This window comes from Coccidioides immitis, assembly GCF_000149335.2.
Source record: "Coccidioides immitis RS genomic scaffold supercont3.6, whole genome shotgun sequence".
NCBI classification, from domain to species: Eukaryota; Fungi; Ascomycota; class Eurotiomycetes; order Onygenales; family Onygenaceae; genus Coccidioides; species Coccidioides immitis.
The window spans coordinates 848,299-867,886 of record NW_004504312.1 but is presented as its reverse complement, the minus strand read 5'-3'; the positions used below and the strand labels follow the sequence as shown (position 1 = coordinate 867,886).

Genomic DNA, 19,588 nt, shown 5'->3' with positions numbered 1-19,588 from the left:
CACCCATCGTCTCTTTTCACTTTCTCTCTTCATCTTCTTCTTTTCGTTGTATTCTATCTCAAGACATCCACTCCTTGCTATCCGAGTACCTCACGTTATCCTATCTCCATACCTCCTTCATCTCTTACTGTCCATAGCTTATCAGAACCAGGCGTATCTAGTCCATCTTAGCCTCAGAGCGTGGTATACTGCTGGGTTACATCCACGCCCATCCTCTCCTTGAACAGCCTTTGTGTTCTGTTCGTTTCCTTGGAAAGAGGTAACCGATCATTCTCAGCATAGTCTTTGGAAGTCACGCTAAAGTCATTAGAGCATCCCGAAATATCACAGCACGATGGCAGCTGTAGCGGTTACAACACCGGTCAAGAGCCACCATGGAATATTCTCCTCAAAAACGGCTGGCGGCCGTATGCCTCTGACGCCATCTCCCCGGCAAAGAACAACAAGCCTTACTAGCAACGTTTCAAACGACTCTTCGCCTTTCACTCCCCCTGAGGCACCAAAATCTTTCTACAACGGAAACCTCTCCACGCACTTTGCGAGAGCAAGAAGTTATCGCGATTCCCCCAAGTCAAACATTGCAAAGGGTCAAAACTCGCCTCGGCCGCTTGAACTTGGAACTTCAAAATGGACTTTGACAGGAACGGGACATTCTGGTCAAACCCCAAAGAAACGTACAAAGAAGGGCACAAACCTGCGTCCCAGAACGACCAAAACCACAATCCACCTCCCCCACAATGCGGCCGATAGATTTATCCCCAATCGCTCGAGTGAAGGACTTGTAACCACCGGCACTGCAAAGGCAGATGACCAACAACGCCCGAAACCTAGTGGCAGTGATGGCTCCAGTGTCCTTGCAAACGCTGCTAGTGCTTTTAATATGGGAAGCCATGAGGACGACCTTGCAGAAGCTTTGCAAGGGCTTGACCTAGAAGACAACGATACTAATAGCACCTACTCGAGGCCGGCCCCTGACGTGGTTGCATACAAGTCCTCTCTGGCAGATGCCTGTGATATCCCCCTTAATACTCGAATCCTTGCTTTTAAACCCCCAGCACCAGAGTCATCAAAACCAATCGACCTTCGGTCTCAATACAACCGCCCCCTCAAACCTGCTCATGCACAGTCGGCTCAATTTCGACGAAGAGTACAAACGGCACCAGAGCGGGTTTTGGATGCACCCGGTCTCGTTGACGACTATTACCTCAACTTGTTGGATTGGAGTTCAGGTAATCAGGTTGCTATTGGCCTCGAGCGCAATGTTTATGTGTGGTCTGCAGACAGTGGCTCCGTAAACTGTCTGTTGGAGACCTCCCCTGATACATACATTAGCAGTGTGAAATGGAGCAACGACGGTGCCTACGTCGGTGTTGGTCTTGGCACTGGTGAAGTCCAGATCTGGGACGTCGAAGAAGGTACAAAACTGCGAAGTATGCTTGGCCATGAAACACGGGTTGGTGTCATGGGTTGGTCCAAACATACCTTGTCCACTGGTGCTCGCAGCGGCCTTGTTTTCAATCATGATGTCCGTATTGCTCAGCACAAAACGGCTGAGCTCGTTTCTCATACATCGGAAGTCTGTGGTCTGGAATGGCGATCAGATGGCGCTCAGTTGGCCACCGGCGGAAACGACAACCTTGTTTCCATCTGGGATTCACGGTCTCTCAGCGCACCAAAGTTTACCAAGACCAACCACCGCGCAGCTGTCAAGGCTCTTAGCTGGTGCCCATGGCAATTGAACCTCTTAGCTACCGGTGGGGGATCGTACGACAGACACATCCATTTCTGGAACACCACAACTGGCGCGAGAACCAACAGCATTGACACCGGCTCTCAAGTCACAAGTCTCCGATGGAGCAACCACTACCGAGAGCTCGTTAGCTCCAGTGGATTCCCTGACAACTCTTTGAGCATTTGGAGCTATCCCACTCTCGTTCGCAACGTTGAGATTCCCGCACACGAGACTCGTGTTCTCCACAGCTGCCTGAGCCCGGATGGGCAGATGTTAGCAACTGCAGGTATGTAGCATGAAGTCTGCTGCTTTCTTTAAACAGTATCTGACGGGTAATTGATATAGCTGCCGATGAGAGTCTCAAATTCTGGAAGATCTTTGAACGAAAGCCAGGCACTGCCGCATCCGCTTCTCGTGAGGGTGGAGTCGGCAGCAAGGGTAAGCAGATGACAATCAGATAAATGTCTCTGCTTCCTTGGATCTATTTTAGTTTCTCTTTTTCTCGTCACACAGGCTGCAAGGTACGGTGTTAAAAGCGTTGTTTGGCTTTGGGAAAATTTTTTAATTGGTGGTGTTGGTGGTTTTGTAAAGTTCATTCAGTATAATTGCATTAATCAATTCAAAATTCCATGTCTTGTGCTTTTTTCTCTTTTCTCATATTGAAAGACATCAGAATTTCCTTCAAATGATATAGCTCAACGGGGGGGAGGCAAATAATAGAGGCCTTTTTGTGATCTGGCAGCGAGGATTGGCCTGCCAAATGCAATCTTGATAGTGACATTATTTAGAAATCCCATTCACGCTTGATATCCCCGTTCAACAATGAAAGTGCCTTTGCATGCTCCTCTGGGGGAACGTTCTCGACTGCGCTCAGAGAGGAATCTCTGGTTCCAATGGCTTGCTGACTAAGCCACTAGGCAGGTTGCTGATAGCTTCTTGAGTATAAAACCACTTTCTCCTCAACAACCATCCTGGCCGCACCAGAGCAGGCGCGTCAACAGCCCGGTTTTACAGTGCTTGCAGGCTACTTGGGTCTTTTGAACGGTGATATAAAGTACAGGGCGGTAGCCTACGGCAAAATTTACAGCTTAGTGCAGAGGTTTGGGGTGGCAAGCAGCGCTGGCTGACGACCTTGGCAGCGAGCCAACCACATGCTGTGCGCCGGCGACAGCGACCACAAGACAGCGCCATAAATACGTTTTCCTCTTGTGCCTCCTTCTCCTTTTCTTTCCTGCTTGCTGAATACGCATTTGCGAAAGATGTCGAACCAGTTGGTGGTGAGTAGCGAACACCCCTGAAATCCAATCTTCGGTCTTTGCTCTCCACGCTTTCGTCGCGGTTTCTGTTGCCATCTGATGGCTCACAAAGCCATTTCGCGCTTCATCAGGGTATCGTCTTCGACCGCGTCATCCAGGAAGTATGCGATTCGTCCCAGATCGACTTTGAAGAAGGTGGTGTTGACCAGCAGACGTTGGAAGACCTGAGGAAAGTAAGTCGCAGAAAACCTCCCTTGTACTGCGTTTCAAGCCTCGCCCGAGCGTTTGAGATGCCGAAAAGTCGAAAAAACATATCATCAGATTGTTATCCTGCTGTGGATGAGCTGATGTTTGATGCCGATGGGCTCTTTCGTGGGGTTTTGTGGTCGCGTGTGGTGTTGGACGGTCTCCATTTTTGGTGTGGCCAATTCGCGGGGGGTTCGGCCTGTTTAAAGGGAATCGGGCCCATTGTCGCCTGCTGTTACATTTTTATGTGGCGGTTGTCGGCTGGCCGCTTTAACGGCTCGCTGACTAAGCTTGACGCCGGGGCTTGTCCTCAACCATCCATGCACCTCTGAGCTGCCCTCTGGACTTTGGCATTTTACTTACCATGTAATCTGCTGCTAATCTGCCTTTTTATTGATCTAGGGATGGCAGAAGAAGCTCTCATCTCTTGGGGTTGCCCAGTTCCCCTGGGATCCTCCTCCTCAACCCCCTCCACCCCCTCCACAGCAAGCCCCAATTCCTCCGCCGCCCGTGACCGTGCCGTCCAATGCGCCTCGTACGTCACCACCACCTCCACAGGAGTTTCCAGAACAAATACCCCAGTCCCAGCCGCCTCTGGCTCCCGCAAATGGCTCTGGACAAGCTGCGGGTGAGGTTCGCGTCAAGACTGAACCTGGGTACCCCACGACGTCGACAGGCATTCCCACCACAGCTGCCCATATAGCGCAGCAGCGGGCGGCCGATGCCCTACATCAACGTTACGGCGCGGCTGCAGCTAGCCAGATCCACCAGTTACAAGCTCAATCTCAGGCAGCGTTGTCCCTTCCTGGCCAGCAGCGACTTCAGACCAGTCAGTTTAACGGTCCGCAAAGCCAAGACCCGAAGGTATCACAGCAGGGCTCGCAAAGTAACACCGTTGGAAACGGCCAAACCGATGGCGCGGGCGATTCCGAAATCGATGCACTGTCAGAATGGAAGGCGGAAGTTGCGAGGAGAAGAGAAGAGGCGACAAAGAATGGAGCGCAAGCCGACCGCGTTATGCGGAAGTATGTCGAGCTCAGAGGACTGCAGATGGAAGGTAACGGTCTCCTAGCCCCGCTTCATGAACGGTACCCCCGCGCGAATGGAAAGAAGCGTAAGGTCACCATCAAAGAAGAGTCTGCAATTCCTGGTCCTTCCATCGCATCGGAAGCAACTATCCCCTCTCAAGCTGGTGGATATGACGGTGTCGATGAGTTTGGGATTAAAAAAGACGAAGATGAAGACGCAATTAATTCCGACCTTGATGACCCCGATGACCTTCTTGACGACCCTGAAGGCGATGATGCAGTCGGCCAAGTCATGCTTTGCACATATGATAAAGTGCAGCGCGTGAAGAGCAAATGGAAGTGCACACTAAAGGATGGTATCTTAACTACTGGAGGGAAAGAGTAGGTTCCCAAGGGCCTCGTACAGTCTTGCTTGACCGACGCTAACCTAGCATAGATATGTTTTCCATAAAGGCACCGGGGAATTTGAATGGTATTAGCGAATATGCGATAATATGAGGTCCCTAAGGTATTACCCAGTTAAGACGATTGCTCGGGACAGATTTATTCCTTTCTTACACCTTTTTTTTTTTTCCTCCTTGGCTAAACCAAGATGTAACCAGTATCTGCCATCTTTCGTCGTCTTTCTTGATTGCAATCTTTCTTTTCTTTCGTTTTCCCTATGTCTTTCTTTGACAATGGCGTTCCTAGTGGAGTTCAGGCACGGAGGAACGATTCGTTTCATTGAAAACCCCGGACCGTGGATTGTTCTGATGATAAGCTATACCGTCCAATTTTCTTTTCGAGAAGGATTTCCGAATCGGGGCATTCAATCGTAAAATCTGTGATTATGTACTCCTGATGTGTAATTTTCTCAACAGCATACATGGACAAAGCAAGTGTCAAACTTGATATTCAGCTAGCAAGTACTTCGCATTGTAATAAACAAAATTTTCCATGACTTTTCTGTCTCTGAGCCCCTCTTTTTTTTTTTTTTTTTTTTTTTCTCTCTCTCCCTTCAACTTTGGATAAGCAGATGGGGAAACAATCCAAAGTACAGTACATACGGGCATGATCAGGATGGGAAGCATTCAGAACAAAAGTGACTTTGACAAACATAGGTAAATACTAAAAAACACATGAAACAAGAAAGAAGGAAATGAAAAGTGAGGATATTAAAAATGCAGTCTATTTCGCTAGCGAAATCATTACTCAAAAAAGGCGATTAGACAAGATAGTACGGGGGAAATAAAACAAGAGAAAGAGATATAAAATCAGTCACGATCCAAAAGACACCAACGGGAACAATTAGCGAAGATCAATCCAGTGCCAAAAATCGAGGAAAACTCAGAACAGCATGCGGCGAGGAGTAGAAGAGTGGTGTATGGGAGTCTAAAGCTTCCGTAACGGTATGTGCAAGAAAAGAAGATGTCAGATAAGAGTTAGTATCGGAAAGGTGGCCGTTGCGAATTGCTCGTGGAAGAAAATAGGACCAAGGCCGTCGGTGAAAAAGGGTCCTGCGACTCGAAGATCCGGACACTAGAAGGGAATCGGAGTGTATGTACATGCTTACCCCGTGCATGCAAAGACAGATCGGGGGATTAAAAAGAAGCCGGCCAAGAGGAGCAAAAAAGACAGACGGAACAAGCAAAAGGAAAAAAAAAAAAAAAAAAAGGCCAAGCGTACCCCCTTTTGTTAATGTATCCCAAAGCGCAAAGAAAATAAAATGGGAGCCGATCGTGAGAGAAGAAATCCACAAACCCAAAACATACGCCTCCAGGCTCTCTATCTATGTACCTTGTATTTGCGTGTCGACCCCATTTCACTCCGTTTTGTTCGCCCTGACTTTTGCATCCTGTGTTAACTTTTATAATTGGAGGGGAAGACTTAAGGGCAACACCCTTTTATTCTCCGATTCCTGGGAGACCGGCTCCAGCAACATTAACATTTTCGCCTTGCATAACTCCGCCGGTGTTCATATTCCTATTAGTCATGAATGATAGCTCGGGATTGCATGGCGGTGAATGGGCTTTGTGGTATTTGAGGCCGTTAAGGTTCTTGTATCGCTTTCCGCAAACTTCGCAGCGGTAAGGTTTCTCCTTCTCCATGCCAAGGGTGCCTGGGTATGGGATGGAAGTTTCAGGGTTGACGATAGAGAATGTTCCGTCAGCATTGTCATGGAGTTGTTGGTTGTTGTGGCCGTGCTAAGTAACGCTAGCGTTAGACGAAAGCCGAGAGAAGAGATGAAAAATAATAATAGTAATAAGCGGTGAGACTTACCGATTTATGGTACTTGAGACCATTTTGGTTTTTATAAGCCTTTTCGCACCCAATGACAGGACATCTATAAGGTTTAGGTTCCTCATCAGGCCTAAGGAATGATGGATCAGGAACACCAGCAAGCCTCTGCTGTTCTCGAATGCGTTGTGCGATTTCACTGTTGGGTCCGTATTGGGCCCCGCCCAACCGGAACTGGGCATTCGGCTGTGTATTCTTGAAACCTCCGCCCTGTCTAAACAATCTTTTGGCTGGTTCGTCAATGCACAAATCCAGCATATCATTCTGCCCGCCATATCCGGGGTATTGAGGCTGGTTCCCTGGAAGAGGGGCGCCTTGCATAGACATGTCATTCATTCCGCCAACGATCGACTCGTCGAGTTCTGCAGGAGTGCCAGGCGTAGAAGACTCGGGAGTATTGCGGAACTGAGAAGCTTGCTGCTGTTGTAGAGAGTGGGGTAAGAGGGTTGGCGTATTCACGGAAGATACGGTCGGATTATTTTGAAGGGGCCTTGCAGGAGAAACGGGTGTACCGGGCTGCGAGCTTCTAAATCCTTGGTTTTGAAGCATTCCCAGATTGAGCGGTGACACTCTGTTTCCTCTATTCTCCTGACTAAAGCGAGCCTGCAAAAATCCTTGTTGTTGGGGCTGCTGGAAACTAGTATCTGACAAGGGATCGTCCATCTCCATATCATCAACAGTATCAAGATCCGGTAAATCCATAACCCGGGAGGTGTTAAATCCACCCTGTGGTTGAATCCGTTGTTGAGATGCGCTCGTCATCTGGTTTGGCGGGCGCTGGTTGCCAACAGGATGAGGTGTGACGAATCCCTTCCCGGCACCGGGTTGTTGATTTTGCTGCATTTGATTTCCAGCCGTGCCGGATCTGTTATCTGATATGGTCTGACTTGACTGCGACCTTTGTGGCGGCGGAGGCGACTTTTGAGCGTGGGCTTCTTCATAGTGTTGAAGGAGATCATGAAGTGTGGGAAGCGTGATTCCACAACAAGAAAAGTCGCGCATGAAATTTGCTTCGAGTTTGGGCAGATACGAGGAGGAGTGGTAGGAGGGCGACTGTAGTGTGAAAGGTGAAGTTCCTGTCATGATAATACTACATCTTGGTCAGCATCAAGGCCCAACATCTCCCCATACACTCGTCCAAACTACAAATGTGACTTTGTAACAGGGGCACTATCACATACTCATCTCTAATCCAACTTCCAACCGATACACCACCCCAGCTCATCCCTCCGACTAGACTGCCTGCAAGACTCTCTCGACGTGGCTTGTCACGGTTAGAACCAGCGACAGTAATCGGCTTGGAACCATTCGAATATTGTGCCATTGTGGCGCTGAACGAGTCCTTTCGCGCCCCATTCGTCTTGAATGCGGTAGGGCTGGCCCCATTCCAGGCGGGGATCAGGTCAGGGCGGTCCACGGCCGCGGCTCTCTGCAGGGCGGACGTGAGGTTGGACGCTTGCTGGCCGGGTGGGGAAAGAGATGTCTGGCGAGACGCCGAAATGTTGATCGGAGACGTTGTATTCTCCATGGTCCGTTCAGGCGGTGAAGACTGAAACAGAGGGAATGTAGAGTCACCTAGGTCGCCTAAGAAGCTGGTATGACGGTCGCGTGCAGCCGGTTTGCCTTCCTCCCCGAGTTTGCGTTGCCAGGGAAAATAGGAATTTCGATCCCGATCGGGTCTGCGTGAACTCGCGAGGCCAGAGCCGACTGGAGTGCCAATTGGTGTGGATTCACGGGTTGAGGTACGGTCGTGGTCGCTTGATGGAGGCGAGAAATGGAGAGGAGGCGGAGTGTCCGACGATTCACGCATCAAGAACAGCGAACCGGATGGGAGACTCCGCGGTCTTGTGGGCGTTGCAGGGTTAGGATCTGGTTGCCAGGACACAGCAGTCACACCCGTTCCTCCAAGCGAAGAGAGACGTAGATGGAATGTAGAAATGTTAGGTGTGTTGGCTTCGAGGATTCGGTAGGACGGTGTTCGGCAGCGAGAAAGGCTCCACCAGGATCCAAAGCAGAATCACAAGAAAGACCAAAGGAAAAAAAATAATAAAATAAAAGTGAGGTGCGGTCGCTTGAAGAAGAGAGGAACAGACGAGTGAAACGGGATAAGTAAGTTAAATGTGGCGGCTAAGAGAAAACCATCGAGACGAGATTATTATCGATGAGAGAGACGACGGATGATGTCGATGTTGACCGCAGCGCTCCGTTGCCAGTACTTAGTTGCATGCTCGTTAGTGAGTTAAGTTCGTGCTGACCGTTGATTCATCGGCGGCATCAGGCGCTCGAGCGCACTAACTGCTAGTTAACGAGTCGACTCGACACGGCAGGATTTACGTTGCCTGGTGCCGAGCCTGCGCCGAACGCGAAGGATTAATATTATTATCGACGACGTTCTCTTGTTTAAACCCACCCCCCCCCCAGACAAGTCTTTTTTGCCCCCCTTGCTCTTAAAACCAGTCCTTCTAATAAACATTAATTACTATCCTGACGGGCACGGATACTCGACGATATCGAAATCAAGTGAGCCAGTCTAACCTCTAGTTAGTTAGTTACATCGTTTACATGGTTAACTAGTTACTTATATCGACCATCTCTTTGTTCCACAACTGCCCGGCTGCCAACCCCCCCATTGTATTGCAACACGACCGGACAGCCCCTGGGAAATGCTTGCTTTCGTGACCATTCTCTTCGTACATATTATGCCATGTCGCTTTCCGGCGACTCGCCTTGCTTTTGTCCTCCTTGCCTCCGCTGATCGGATTTCTATAGTTCCTCCCCAAATCCCGTCCCCCAGGCCCAATCGCACATGCAGCCTCTTCCGCAGCCTGCGAGATTATTTGATCAAGAGACGGCAAGCGTACCGACCCAGAGCTGGGGAGTGTGGTAGAGCTCTTTGTTTTCAAAGTGGGAAGATCTCCTCGGCATCTACCACCGACTTGACTCGGTGGCAACAACCATGGTCCCCGGAACACTGGCACGTTCCCAAGCAGTCTTTTGCCTTCGGGCTCCTGTTAGCTTAAACCACCCCTAATATGTAGCGTAGAGCGCGTGGCCAATTATCGTAAGTAGCTGGTTAGGGACCTCCAAGCTTTCCTCCATTCAAATCCCCGATGCCATGTTCGCCGCAACCAAGTCTGGGTCCTTGGGTTGGCCAGCCTCGCCCACCCAATATGGCCATGCCGTCCTGGACATTTGAGCACCTATCACAGGCTTGCTACTGTCAGCGTTTCAAGAAAATCCCCCCAAAGCCTGCGTCTGCCAACGTCCATTGGTTACCAGCGTTCAGGTAACCCTGGAAATCCTTCAAGATGGGGAGGAGAGCGCCCGTTTAGAACGATGTTCGTATGATACCGTGCGTTGCCGGTTGGCAAAGGTTAGCACCCAAGTACAAGAGGAATCCAAATCTGTCAAATCAGCTTCACGCTGATTTGACTCTTGCTTTCAAGGTGTTCATCCTTTTTTTGGATGGGATATTCTTACAGGACCTTCGTGGGAGCAGGTCTCCGGCAATTACAGAAAAGTGATAGTGTCATAGTCACAAACGTGCACGCTTGGCTTTGTGGACTGGATTCGCATTCCATCCATATCCAGTCAAGACATCGACTCCACTTCTAGGAGCAAACACGAAGCCCCAAGCAAGTAGCGTTCCGCTTGCCAGGTGACGAGCTGTGCAGGACACAGCGCCTTGCAAAATTTGGAATAGCACGTCGATCTCTGCCGGATTGTCTCTGGGCACAGACCAAGCGCCTTTCTTTGAGGTCGTGGCCTTGGGTTGCAGGTAATAAATTCCAAAGCCATCTACGGAGTACCTAGGGAGGACATCCTGCTTCTAAGCTAAGACCATCCGCAAATGTTTGTTGACCAATTGCCAAGGGACTGCCTTGGACATCAGCTCCATGGCGAATGTGACCATTATCTCTGGATGTCGCCAATTGTTGAAATTGGGGATCGGGATCCAGGAAACACAAGCTAGGCGTAAATGGCACAAAAGGTACCCCTAGAACACATGCGTGGACTGGTTTACGATGGCTATCTCGACCAGATTGGCGTCAGAATGCAACCCCCTATTGGGCAGAGAGCAGCGGTTCAGAATTCGTCGCCAGGGGAAGGGTTGAGAACCGAAATACTACCCAGCACAATGTTGACTGAGCTCCCTCGGGTGTCACAAAACCTGGGATTCCAAAGCATTCCGCAAGCTCAACGTTGACTCATGATGAAAACTCATCGGCCGTCACTGGGTACTCGTTACGGCCACCGTCCCCGTACAGAGGACACGGCGGCGAGAACCACCACGGCGGCCCAATAGCGCAAACCTCGCCAATAACTACTCCTCGCGCAACCACAAATACACACGGATGCACACAAACCCACTCTTGAGATTTCTGCTTCAACGAAGACAAAACGATCTGGCAATTCCTCGAATCTGGGTGGGTTAGGTCACTGCACCGTCTGACGGTCGTGCGCTCGGCAGCGTCAGTCAGAGCTCTCCAGAATAGCCTTGTTAACTACCTAGTTATCGTGTATGTCGTTACATATGCAACGAAAAGGTGCCAAAAGACATCATCTCTCTATCCCAGGCATAATGCTATCTGACAGGGTATTTGCAACGACTCGATATGTTGTAGCTCCCAATACCTGCTCTAGTGAACTCCTGTTAGGTGCCAATTTCGACACGCATTGGCTTCAAAAGCAGGCAGCACATTAGACTGCAGAGGTGATCCAGGGATTTCTAGCCAAGCGTGGAGTGTATATATTCAAGAAATAGCGAAAATGCTAACAACTTTTAGTAGAATCTTCTCATCTCTTCAGAAATTCATCTAGGGAAAATGCATCATATAATGGCTGGTGGCATTAATCGAGTCTTCCATTGGTGGGTATCTATATTAACTAATACGTCATAAATTCGTTAAAGATAAATATAAGCGACTGAATGGGAGTGTGCAGTCGAGGGTTGGATAGATTTGTCGATGCCGGGGACATCCGATTTGTTACAGCCAAGGACATTTAGTCGATCCATCTTTGATTTAACTTGTCGAAGCCAATCACTTTCAAATCGACGTTCAAGTTCTTGAGCATCATATCCATGGTAAACGTCTACGAAAGATATCAGCATCGGTTAAAGTAAACGGCACTATACCTCCATTGCTCTTTTTTTCAAATCTTGATTCTTTCGACGAAAGGATGACTGAACTAACCTCATCATCTTCACCACTATCATCTTCCTCCTGCTCCCTATCACTCTTCTCACCTGCTTCAATTTCTCCCTCGATCTCTTTCCTTCTCGCATCTTTATCCTTTTCTAAGTCACTTCCTTCATCCTCATCCCCGTCCTCATCTGTCCCACCGGTGTCGTTTTCCTCCGCATCCCATTTCATTCTTCTCAATTTACTCTGTCTCATCCTATCTTTCCACACTCCGACGCCGCCCATCCTATTTACTCTTTCTCTAGCACTCGCGAATAATTCTTCCGCCGCCTCACGTGCCACAATCTGCCATTTATATATCAACCCTTCAAGTTCGGGATCTTGATTCGACTGTTCAATTCTTATCGCTTGTGTAGCAGTGTCGAGATCCGTGCGCAATGTGGAGAGTTGGGCATGTAGAGACGAAACTTGCTTTTGAAGATTGGAGATATGCTGTCGGGCCTGAGACGTATTCGGGAAAGCAGATGAAGTAGTAGGGGCTCGCTTTATTTGATCGGAACCGGGTCTAGGAGTTTTCGGCGGAGTTGTGGTAGATTGATGATCGCAGGGCGAGGCGGACTTGGTAGAAGGTTCGTTGGATACCGCGACGGCTTCCGTTCGCGTCCCTCCGCAATTCACTGCTTGTGCATTGTGCCTCTCTAGTAGAGGGCTTCCGCTCTCTGGCTTATTGCCGAGATTCCCGTCCCCTCTAGAAACGTTTGGATCGCTTGTTGTCATGGGCCGACGAAGCGGGGACTTGAAGGGCTTTGAAAGCGTCGACTGGGCATCGTTTAGTCGTCGCCGTTTTGCATAAGGTGAAAGATAAGACGACATTATATCCGCATTGAGCAGTTTTTACTCGCTGTGGAATAAGCTGCACAGCGTTCCGGAAGGCCAGTCTCAACTCGACTGAGCTGTCGGAGCGAGGTGAACTTCGCTGCGCGTCGCGATGAGACTCGCCTGATTGATAAGATAAGCTCCCGTGCTGTCTGACATCATCTGCAAAACTCCCCACAATACAATACTCCGTACCGTACGAAGTACTAACGGTATTATTACCGGCTGGCCCAACAATACGGAATACCTTCCCGTACTGTGCTCCGTACTTCGTATTGTTGTCCACATAATGGCACATGTGAGTGAGTCGTAATCTAAATTTTTACGGAGGACAAACAAGTCCCACAAATTTGCTATCATAATCTCGTATTCAAAACTCCGGGGCGATGCTATTTGGTATATTGAAACAAAAGAGAAAAGGAGAACAAAGCGCAACAAGGAACAATCAACGCCCTATTGCCCCAGCTATCCAAGCCGGGTATTCCGGATCATCAGGAGCTGGGAAGAGCCCTCGATCTTCATCTCCACCTTGTCGGCCTTGCTGTTGGGTTTCGGGGGCACCGCCGGCAGCTGCCTGGCCGGTGGTGTCGCTCGGATTGTTGTTATTGTTACCATGGGCTGGATTATTGGCTCGTCGCATGGCTCTTTGCTGCCGGAAATGTAAAAGGACCACTAACGTAGCGGCAAGACCGAGAATCACCAGACTTTCAAGCATGCCATCTTCGATATCGAGGTCAAGCTCATCGTAATAGCTCTCCCTGTCTCCCGAGGTGCCACGAGAATCCGCTGTATCTTCGAGAGCATCCTCACCTTGTTCGCCCGCGGCAGCCTGCCTACTTTTCTCTTTTTGGACAGCTTCCCTTTCTTCATCATACGAAACGAAGGCCCTGATCCACTCTTTAAACGTTCTGGGGGAGTTCTGGTCTAATAAAGTTTCACAGTTAGCTGTTACTGCTAAAAAGATCAAAAATTGAAACTTACCTCGCTCTTCCTGAATTGAATTCACTTTACCATTCGTGATCCTGTTCCAAAAGCTTCTAAGGCGCAACCGTATTAAGCTAAGCTTGACCGGAAGGTAGGCTTCGTCATTTGTTTCCAGAGCCAGGTCGTAATATCGTTTAGCCATGTGAAAGTCTTGCTCGACGGCAATTCCATGCTCATGCATCCATCCAAGATTCCAGAAAGCTTGGGCACTATGATGTCCCTCCGCTGCGCTATGATAACAGCTGGAGGCTTTCCGGAAGTCCTGCGGGGCACCATTGCCATAGAAATAATAGTCACCCATTTTAACGAGCGAATCAATGTTGGCCTGCTTCGCAGACCGAGTCCAGTAAATCAATGCCAGAGCAGCGTTCCGAAGGATAGAGGGGCGTCGGTGTGTCGACCATGGAAGGATAGGATCGAGAGATAATACGGATCGTCGCTCATCGAGAAGCCAGGCTACGTTCGCTTGTGCGATTTCGTAGCCCTGTTCTGCTGCCATCATTGATAAAACCAGAGCTGTTTCTTTATCTCCACTCTTATAGGCTTCATTGGCCTCGGCAAAGGAGGAGTGTATCTCTTCCACTCTCTCCGCGACCATTTTATAATAACCTGTAGCCATGCCACAGTGACGTTCCTTTCCAATTCCACGCTCGGCTATTTCAGCGAGGAAATAAAACGCCTCTGTTGCACCGTACCTTGCAGCCAGCTCGAAATACCTCGTCGCTGTCGGAACATCTCCTTGATCAAGGAAGAGAGCTCCTAATCTAATTTCTGCATATGGGTAATCTGATTCAGACGCTGCTTTAAAGTACGATGCTGCTTTCAGCGCATCTTGCGGGATGCCGTAGCCATGTAGGTACATTAGCCCCATATAGTGCTGGCACATTGAATCTCCATTTGCCGTCCCACGTTTGAACCAGGTGAACGCCTTCTCGAAATTCTGTTCTGTGCCTTCACCCCGGAGGAACATGAGGCCTATATGGGCTGCAGACTTGGAAGCGATCTTCTCGAGGCCCACTGGACGGTTCGGATTGAGCTTTCCATCCTTCATCCAGTATCTCCGTGCAACGATCCCGAAGTACATCATCGATTTCCTCAAGTTCCTCGGCAAGTGTCGAGACCCATCATAATAAAGCTTACCCAAGTTGAATGTCGCTTTCAAATCTCCCTTCTTAGCGAGGAGGTCAAGGTATTCAAGTACATCGTCCAGGTTGGCATCGGAACCTGAATGTACACCATCTTTATGCGCATTCACTCCCGAACTGGACACGCTTGCTCCTTCACCATATACGCCTCCTTCGGCGTCAGCCCAACGGTAGGAGTCTTTTGACAAAGTCCGACCGCCTGGAGGGCCAGACCTGTAGTAAGCAATTGCCTTGTCCGCTACCTGCTTGTAGTAGAACGCAGCTTCATCGCAGTTTCTCGGTGTGCCGATACCAGAGTATCTTCTGAATGCCAATGTCATCTGCGACTTGGTGTTTCCTCCCATTGCAGCAAATGTGTGGTATAACAACGCCATGCCCTGATGTCTTTCAACTGCATCACCAATACCGGTGGCATACATGAAGCCTAGCATGTATTGTGCGGTACTGTTTCCCGTCAATTTAGCCAGCTTTTCGTAGTGTTGAAAGGCCTTTGAGTAATTCCGTGGATGTGTATAATTGCCATAAAAATTCATCTCTGCCAGGAGATATATCGCGTCGGAATTATCGTCCTTGGCGGCACTCTCCAGAAGACTAACGGCATCCTTGAGCTGCGAGCTCATCTTCCGCGGCTGTTTTTGAGTCTGGTTGTCTAGTGGTGGCCCGTTCATAAATAATAGATAGAAGGCTTCCCTGGCATAATGGCGGGCATACCAGAGGAATCCTGAAGGTTGATTGTATTTCCTCGTTGGGATCTTCAAGCGCTGGAGGAGGTTGATGGCGGCGTCAACGGCTGGTTGGCCTGCCAAGTGGTAAAGGAGGGTCAGCATATTTCTGTACATGTCACCTTCCTGGGGCATAAAGCTTACTAGAAGAATCTTCATGCCTGCCGTGGCTAAATTTCAGCCCCAATCCATTCTGCTCAGCGATTACACCACTCTCAGCTGGCTGGGTCGCCGTGGGCGGCGTAACCTTGTTCTCTGTCGTGACATGAGCTCCAGCGACCAACAACTGGAATAGAAACACTGTGAGGTTATCCCAAAAAGTCAGCAGGGACCTTAAACGGCAAGGAGTTGGCGGGGGGCATACGGAGAGCCAAAGGCAAAAGATTCCACTTCCATTGTCGCATCTTCATATCTGCGGAATCAAAATAAAATGTTTGGTTTTGTAGAGCATTGCGACACACTTCAGGTCAACACCATCAAAAGCAACTGGATGCTACACCCGAAGTCATCTTGAGTGTGATTGTCCTCTCCTTCTGACACGCCATGACGCGATTTGGCCACCTCAACATCAACTGGAGCGCCGGAGATACGATTTGCCGATCGCCAAACCCGACAAAAAGGCTCCATTGTCTTTCTGTCACCGTTGACAACAGCACTTACCACTAGCCTCAAAGGTCAAGGATACGACGCAGCAGGCTCTTCAGTAACACACCGGCTTGCTCTCTAGAAGGTCGGCTCTTGTCTCTCTGCCCTTTTCGATTGCGACCGACGGTTTGCCCGCCCGGATTAGCACTTTCGCCAACCACTCATTTGAAGCAACCACCCGCTCTACTGCGTCCTGGATTCTGTCCATTCCCAAAATTCTACGGAGAATATATCAGCTATGTGGGCGGACCAAAGACCTACGTAAGCGGAGGTTTATACACATACTATCCCGTCAGCAGAATGTACACCACAATCCTGATACCCAATCGCTCCAGTGGAAAGGCTCCCTGGTGTCGGCCTATTCCTCAAACAACGAACCTGTAAGCTTTCAGGTCTGGAAAAGAACACCGTTCTAGGTTGCCTCATCTCACCAGTATCTGATTTTGGAATACTCTTCAAACCAAACATGAGACAGCTGCTCTCAAGCGACATCCCATTTGGATGTTATCATCAACCAATTCCGGGGAGATTCATTGATGTCCCTGCAGGGATGCGGGATTGCTTGACCAGCTTTGCAGATGTCGTCGCATCTCCTCTGTAATCATCGTCACAAACGAAGACGAATTTCCTATTCGAGAGAAAGGTCCATGATGGCTCCGTGGTGTCCGTGATCTCCGCAGCCAATTAATAATTGGCTACACAATAGGAAGAGGGGATGTCCTCACCACCCGGGTTCTCCACGCAAGGGTTCACGTAGGCAGTTTAGAGAGAAGCTTTTCTCCAGCCCTCCAGTTTGGTCAAGGAGACAAACTAAACTTCCATTGTATATCCACACGACGACTACGTTCAGCCATACGAAGTTGTCCAGGCCGGAGCTACGTAGTTCTATCAGTAACTCGGCATCGGCTTCGATACTCGATCCGCGACCCGCGCCTCTCCCCCTCGTGAGCGTAGCCCCATGCATCCCACTCCTAGCACTATGGGTCCAGTCGATTGCGCCCGTATTGAACCCATCTCTTGGAGCTGAAACTTCACGGGGCGGGGAATTTTGCTTTGACTTGATACCCGCCACTTTTAAAGGAATGTTGCAGCGATTATTCATGTGGATGGATCCTCCGTGCGGTAGCCATGTCTTTGTTATTTAGGCTGCACATAATTAATTACGCGTACATTGCATTCTTCATTGATGTGTATTTAAAGGCCAATCGAATCATACATCGAACCTCTAGAACACCTGTTCACTAACCCCCCTCGGTCCGAGGAAGGCTTGTTAAATTGTTCAAACCATAAAAGCACATATTTTCCCCCGCCCGCACGCACACACTCAAGATCTAACACACCCTAGTTTCATTCGAAAATGAGTGCTGAAATCAACTTTACCACCTTCCGCAATGTTATCAACGGCAAGTTGACATCAACGGAGAAATCCCGTCACGGTATCAATCCTGCCACGGGGTCACCAAACCCAGAAGTCCCAGTCTCCACGCCAGCAGACGTTGATGCTGCCGTTGACGCCGCTCAGGTCTCTTTCAAGTCATGGTCGAAGACTCCTGTAGAGCAACGCGAGAAGGCATTGCTTGGCTTTGCAGACGCACTAGAGCAATATAAGGAGACATTCAGCAAGCTTCTCGTACAAGAGCAGGGAAAGCCTGTGGGTGATTTCGCCTGTCGTTCATGCATGAAAGCAAGCTAATAATTCCCCCTTATTTTTGGTGGTCTGAATAGCTGTTTCTCGCCATCGGTGAGATCAGTTCTGGCGTAGAGTTGCTTCGAACCAGCGTCAAAGCCAAACTTGAACAAGAGGTTGTTGAAGATACGGAAGAACGACAGGTGATTGTCCGCTATACGCCACTCGGCGTCGCTGTGGGCATCGTGCCATGGAACTTCCCGTTTATCCTCACACTCATGAAATTAGCCCCGGCCGTCTTAACCGGAAATGCCATCATCATAAAGCCTTCACCATTTACCCCTTACTGCGGCTTGAAGATTGTTGAAATCGCGCAGCAGTTCTTCCCACCTGGCGTTGTCCAAGCGCTTAGCGGCGATGACAGCCTAGGTCCTTGGTTGACGGCACACCCTGGGCCTGCTAAGATCAGTTTTACGGGATCATCCATCACTGGAAAGAAGGTTATGGAGAGCGCAAGCAAGACCTTGAAAAGAGTAACCCTCGAGCTGTATGTATCGCGTGTCTGTAACGCACAAGTGACAAGCTCTAATTGCATATAGTGGCGGAAATGACCCTGCTATAATCTGTCCCGATGTTGATGTCGACATCGTTGCACCTCAAGTATGCTGGCTTCCCTGGAACATATGTCCATAACTGCTAACATACTTCGCTAGATTGCCATGAGAGCTTTTGCAAATTCAGGACAAGTATACCTCCACCCGCCCCACTCGCGATAGATCTCCGCTTACAGGCTTTTGAAATCTGTAGATCTGTATCGCCATTAAGCGTATCTATGTTCATGAATCCATCTATGAGAAATTCCGAGAGGCAATTATTCGCGCCACTGCAGCCTTTAAAATGGGCGAAGGCAATGAGCCTGGTGTCTTCCTCGGCCCCTTGCAGAATTCCATGCAATTCGAAAAGGTGAAGACATTCTTCGCCGAAATCGAAAAACAGAACTGGAACGTGGCAGTTGGTGGGAAGAGCGACCTGGGAAAGCCCGGATACTTCATCGAACCCACGATCATTGATAGGCCTCCCGAAGATTCCAAGATCGTCGTGGAGGAACCGTTTGGTAAGTACCAAATCCCCTGCAGTGACACGGTGTATATTTCCGTCAATTAGTATGGAAACTGCTGACATGTCTTAGGACCCATTGTTCCCATGTTAACCTGGAATAACGAAGCTTCCGTTATTGAAGCTGCAAATAACACTAAGTGGGGTCTTGGAGCATCAGTATGGTCGAATGATCTCGAGCAAGCACGTCGAATCGGCGACCAGATCGAGTCCGGCACCGTCTGGATAAATACTCATCAGGACTCGTGTTTTCTGGCGCCATTCGGCGGACACAAGGAGAGTGGCATTGGCTTTGAGGGTGGTGTTGGTGGATTGAAGAGCTATTGCAATGCACAGACAATCATTGTCAAGAAGAAGTTGTAGAAGTTCAGGTGACAACATGGTTAGGATGGGTTGATGCACGCACATGTATGTTCCAGGAGTTATCTGCTCAGAAGTATATCAGTTAATGAATGCAACTCCCATAAGCAAGATTGGTCTCCAATATTGCCATGAAAGCATCCGCAATGTTAAACCCCTGGTGTACTGGGGGTGCTAGAATGTGACTAATATCACTTTGGGAACGGGCTGCTTCTACTAGCCAAGGAAGCCAAATGGTGCTTCAGGCTTCATCACATCAGTCATGAATTTTTGGATAAGCTGTCTGAAGAATTGAATTGGTCCTATCCAGTAAGAGAGAAAAAGAAAAAGAAGAAAAAAAAAAAAAAGAGGGGGGGGCGCACAGCAGCAGGAAAGTATAACACAAAAGTGTGAAGAGTTGGTGTGAAGAGTTGGAAGCTTGAAGATATGT

The 19,588-nt window shown here is 49.2% G+C and overlaps 7 protein-coding genes across 7 annotated transcripts; 3 read left to right on the top strand and 4 right to left on the bottom strand.

Moving 5' to 3' along the window:
- The first annotated feature begins 104 nt into the window (after window positions 1–104).
- On the top strand, window positions 105–2,310 carry CIMG_03257 (cell division cycle protein Cdc20). The gene is made up of 3 exons (XM_001243815.2): window positions 105–259; window positions 311–2,018; window positions 2,078–2,310. The coding sequence occupies exons 2-3, from the start codon at window positions 335–337 to the stop codon at window positions 2,191–2,193; spliced, it is 1,800 nt and encodes a 599-aa protein (XP_001243816.1). The 5' UTR covers window positions 105–259; window positions 311–334; the 3' UTR covers window positions 2,194–2,310.
- A 423-nt stretch (window positions 2,311–2,733) lies between these two features.
- Window positions 2,734–5,167, top strand: CIMG_03256 (transcription initiation factor TFIIA large subunit). Its single transcript, XM_001243814.2, has 4 exons — window positions 2,734–3,009; window positions 3,120–3,221; window positions 3,637–4,643; window positions 4,699–5,167. Exons 1-4 carry the CDS (start codon window positions 2,992–2,994, stop codon window positions 4,739–4,741), a joined length of 1,170 nt encoding a protein of 389 aa, XP_001243815.1. The 5' UTR covers window positions 2,734–2,991; the 3' UTR covers window positions 4,742–5,167.
- A 79-nt stretch (window positions 5,168–5,246) lies between these two features.
- On the bottom strand, window positions 5,247–8,895 carry CIMG_03255 (C2H2 transcription factor). Its single transcript, XM_001243813.2, has 3 exons — window positions 7,721–8,895; window positions 6,522–7,629; window positions 5,247–6,445 (listed from the first exon to the last, which is right to left on the bottom strand). Exons 1-3 carry the CDS (start codon window positions 8,347–8,349, stop codon window positions 6,146–6,148), a joined length of 2,037 nt encoding a protein of 678 aa, XP_001243814.1. The 5' UTR covers window positions 8,350–8,895; the 3' UTR covers window positions 5,247–6,145.
- A 174-nt stretch (window positions 8,896–9,069) lies between these two features.
- On the bottom strand, window positions 9,070–9,638 carry CIMG_11081 (uncharacterized protein; the record flags this gene model as incomplete). The annotated part of the gene is made up of 3 exons (XM_012358227.1): window positions 9,070–9,076; window positions 9,234–9,547; window positions 9,621–9,638. 3 exons carry the CDS (start codon window positions 9,636–9,638, stop codon window positions 9,070–9,072), a joined length of 339 nt encoding a protein of 112 aa, XP_012213650.1.
- Window positions 9,639–11,543: 1,905 nt separating this feature from the next.
- CIMG_03254 (uncharacterized protein) lies at window positions 11,544–12,556 on the bottom strand (the record flags this gene model as incomplete). The annotated part of the gene is made up of 2 exons (XM_001243812.1): window positions 11,544–11,633; window positions 11,735–12,556. 2 exons carry the CDS (start codon window positions 12,554–12,556, stop codon window positions 11,544–11,546), a joined length of 912 nt encoding a protein of 303 aa, XP_001243813.1.
- Window positions 12,557–12,908: 352 nt separating this feature from the next.
- CIMG_03253 (ubiquitin-protein ligase Sel1/Ubx2) lies at window positions 12,909–16,690 on the bottom strand. Its single transcript, XM_001243811.2, has 5 exons — window positions 16,487–16,690; window positions 16,341–16,413; window positions 15,775–16,273; window positions 15,555–15,710; window positions 12,909–15,487 (listed from the first exon to the last, which is right to left on the bottom strand). The coding sequence occupies exons 3-5, from the start codon at window positions 15,818–15,820 to the stop codon at window positions 13,005–13,007; spliced, it is 2,685 nt and encodes an 894-aa protein (XP_001243812.2). The 5' UTR covers window positions 15,821–16,273; window positions 16,341–16,413; window positions 16,487–16,690; the 3' UTR covers window positions 12,909–13,004.
- Window positions 16,691–17,412: 722 nt separating this feature from the next.
- CIMG_03252 (aldehyde dehydrogenase) lies at window positions 17,413–19,161 on the top strand (the record flags this gene model as incomplete). Its single annotated transcript, XM_001243810.1, has 6 exons — window positions 17,413–17,706; window positions 17,781–18,229; window positions 18,282–18,342; window positions 18,396–18,428; window positions 18,490–18,796; window positions 18,872–19,161. 6 exons carry the CDS (start codon window positions 17,413–17,415, stop codon window positions 19,159–19,161), a joined length of 1,434 nt encoding a protein of 477 aa, XP_001243811.1.
- Between the last annotated feature and the right edge of the window lie 427 nt (window positions 19,162–19,588).

What these genes read in the sequence shown, in the direction of transcription:
- CIMG_03257 (XM_001243815.2), top strand. Translation starts at nt 335, where the DNA reads ATGGCAGCTGTAGCGGTTACAACACCGGTCAAGAGCCACCATGGAATA. An exon ending in GCAGATGTTAGCAACTGCAG is followed by an intron (nt 2,019 to 2,077) that starts GTATGTAGCATG and finishes TAATTGATATAG; the next exon opens with CTGCCGATGAGAGTCTCAAA.
- CIMG_03253 (XM_001243811.2), bottom strand. Translation starts at nt 15,820, where the DNA reads ATGAAGATGCGACAATGGAAGTGGAATCTTTTGCCTTTGGCTCTCC. An exon ending in TCTTTTGCCTTTGGCTCTCC is followed by an intron (nt 15,711 to 15,774) that starts GTATGCCCCCCG and finishes ATAACCTCACAG; the next exon opens with TGTTTCTATTCCAGTTGTTG. An exon ending in CAGGCATGAAGATTCTTCTA is followed by an intron (nt 15,488 to 15,554) that starts GTAAGCTTTATG and finishes ACCACTTGGCAG; the next exon opens with GCCAACCAGCCGTTGACGCC.
- CIMG_03256 (XM_001243814.2), top strand. An exon ending in CGTTGGAAGACCTGAGGAAA is followed by an intron (nt 3,222 to 3,636) that starts GTAAGTCGCAGA and finishes TTATTGATCTAG; the next exon opens with GGATGGCAGAAGAAGCTCTC. An exon ending in TTAACTACTGGAGGGAAAGA is followed by an intron (nt 4,644 to 4,698) that starts GTAGGTTCCCAA and finishes AACCTAGCATAG; the next exon opens with ATATGTTTTCCATAAAGGCA.
- CIMG_03255 (XM_001243813.2), bottom strand. Translation starts at nt 8,349, where the DNA reads ATGCGTGAATCGTCGGACACTCCGCCTCCTCTCCATTTCTCGCCTCCA. An exon ending in GGAAGTTGGATTAGAGATGA is followed by an intron (nt 7,630 to 7,720) that starts GTATGTGATAGT and finishes ACCAAGATGTAG; the next exon opens with TATTATCATGACAGGAACTT. An exon ending in GTCTCAAGTACCATAAATCG is followed by an intron (nt 6,446 to 6,521) that starts GTAAGTCTCACC and finishes AGCGTTACTTAG; the next exon opens with CACGGCCACAACAACCAACA.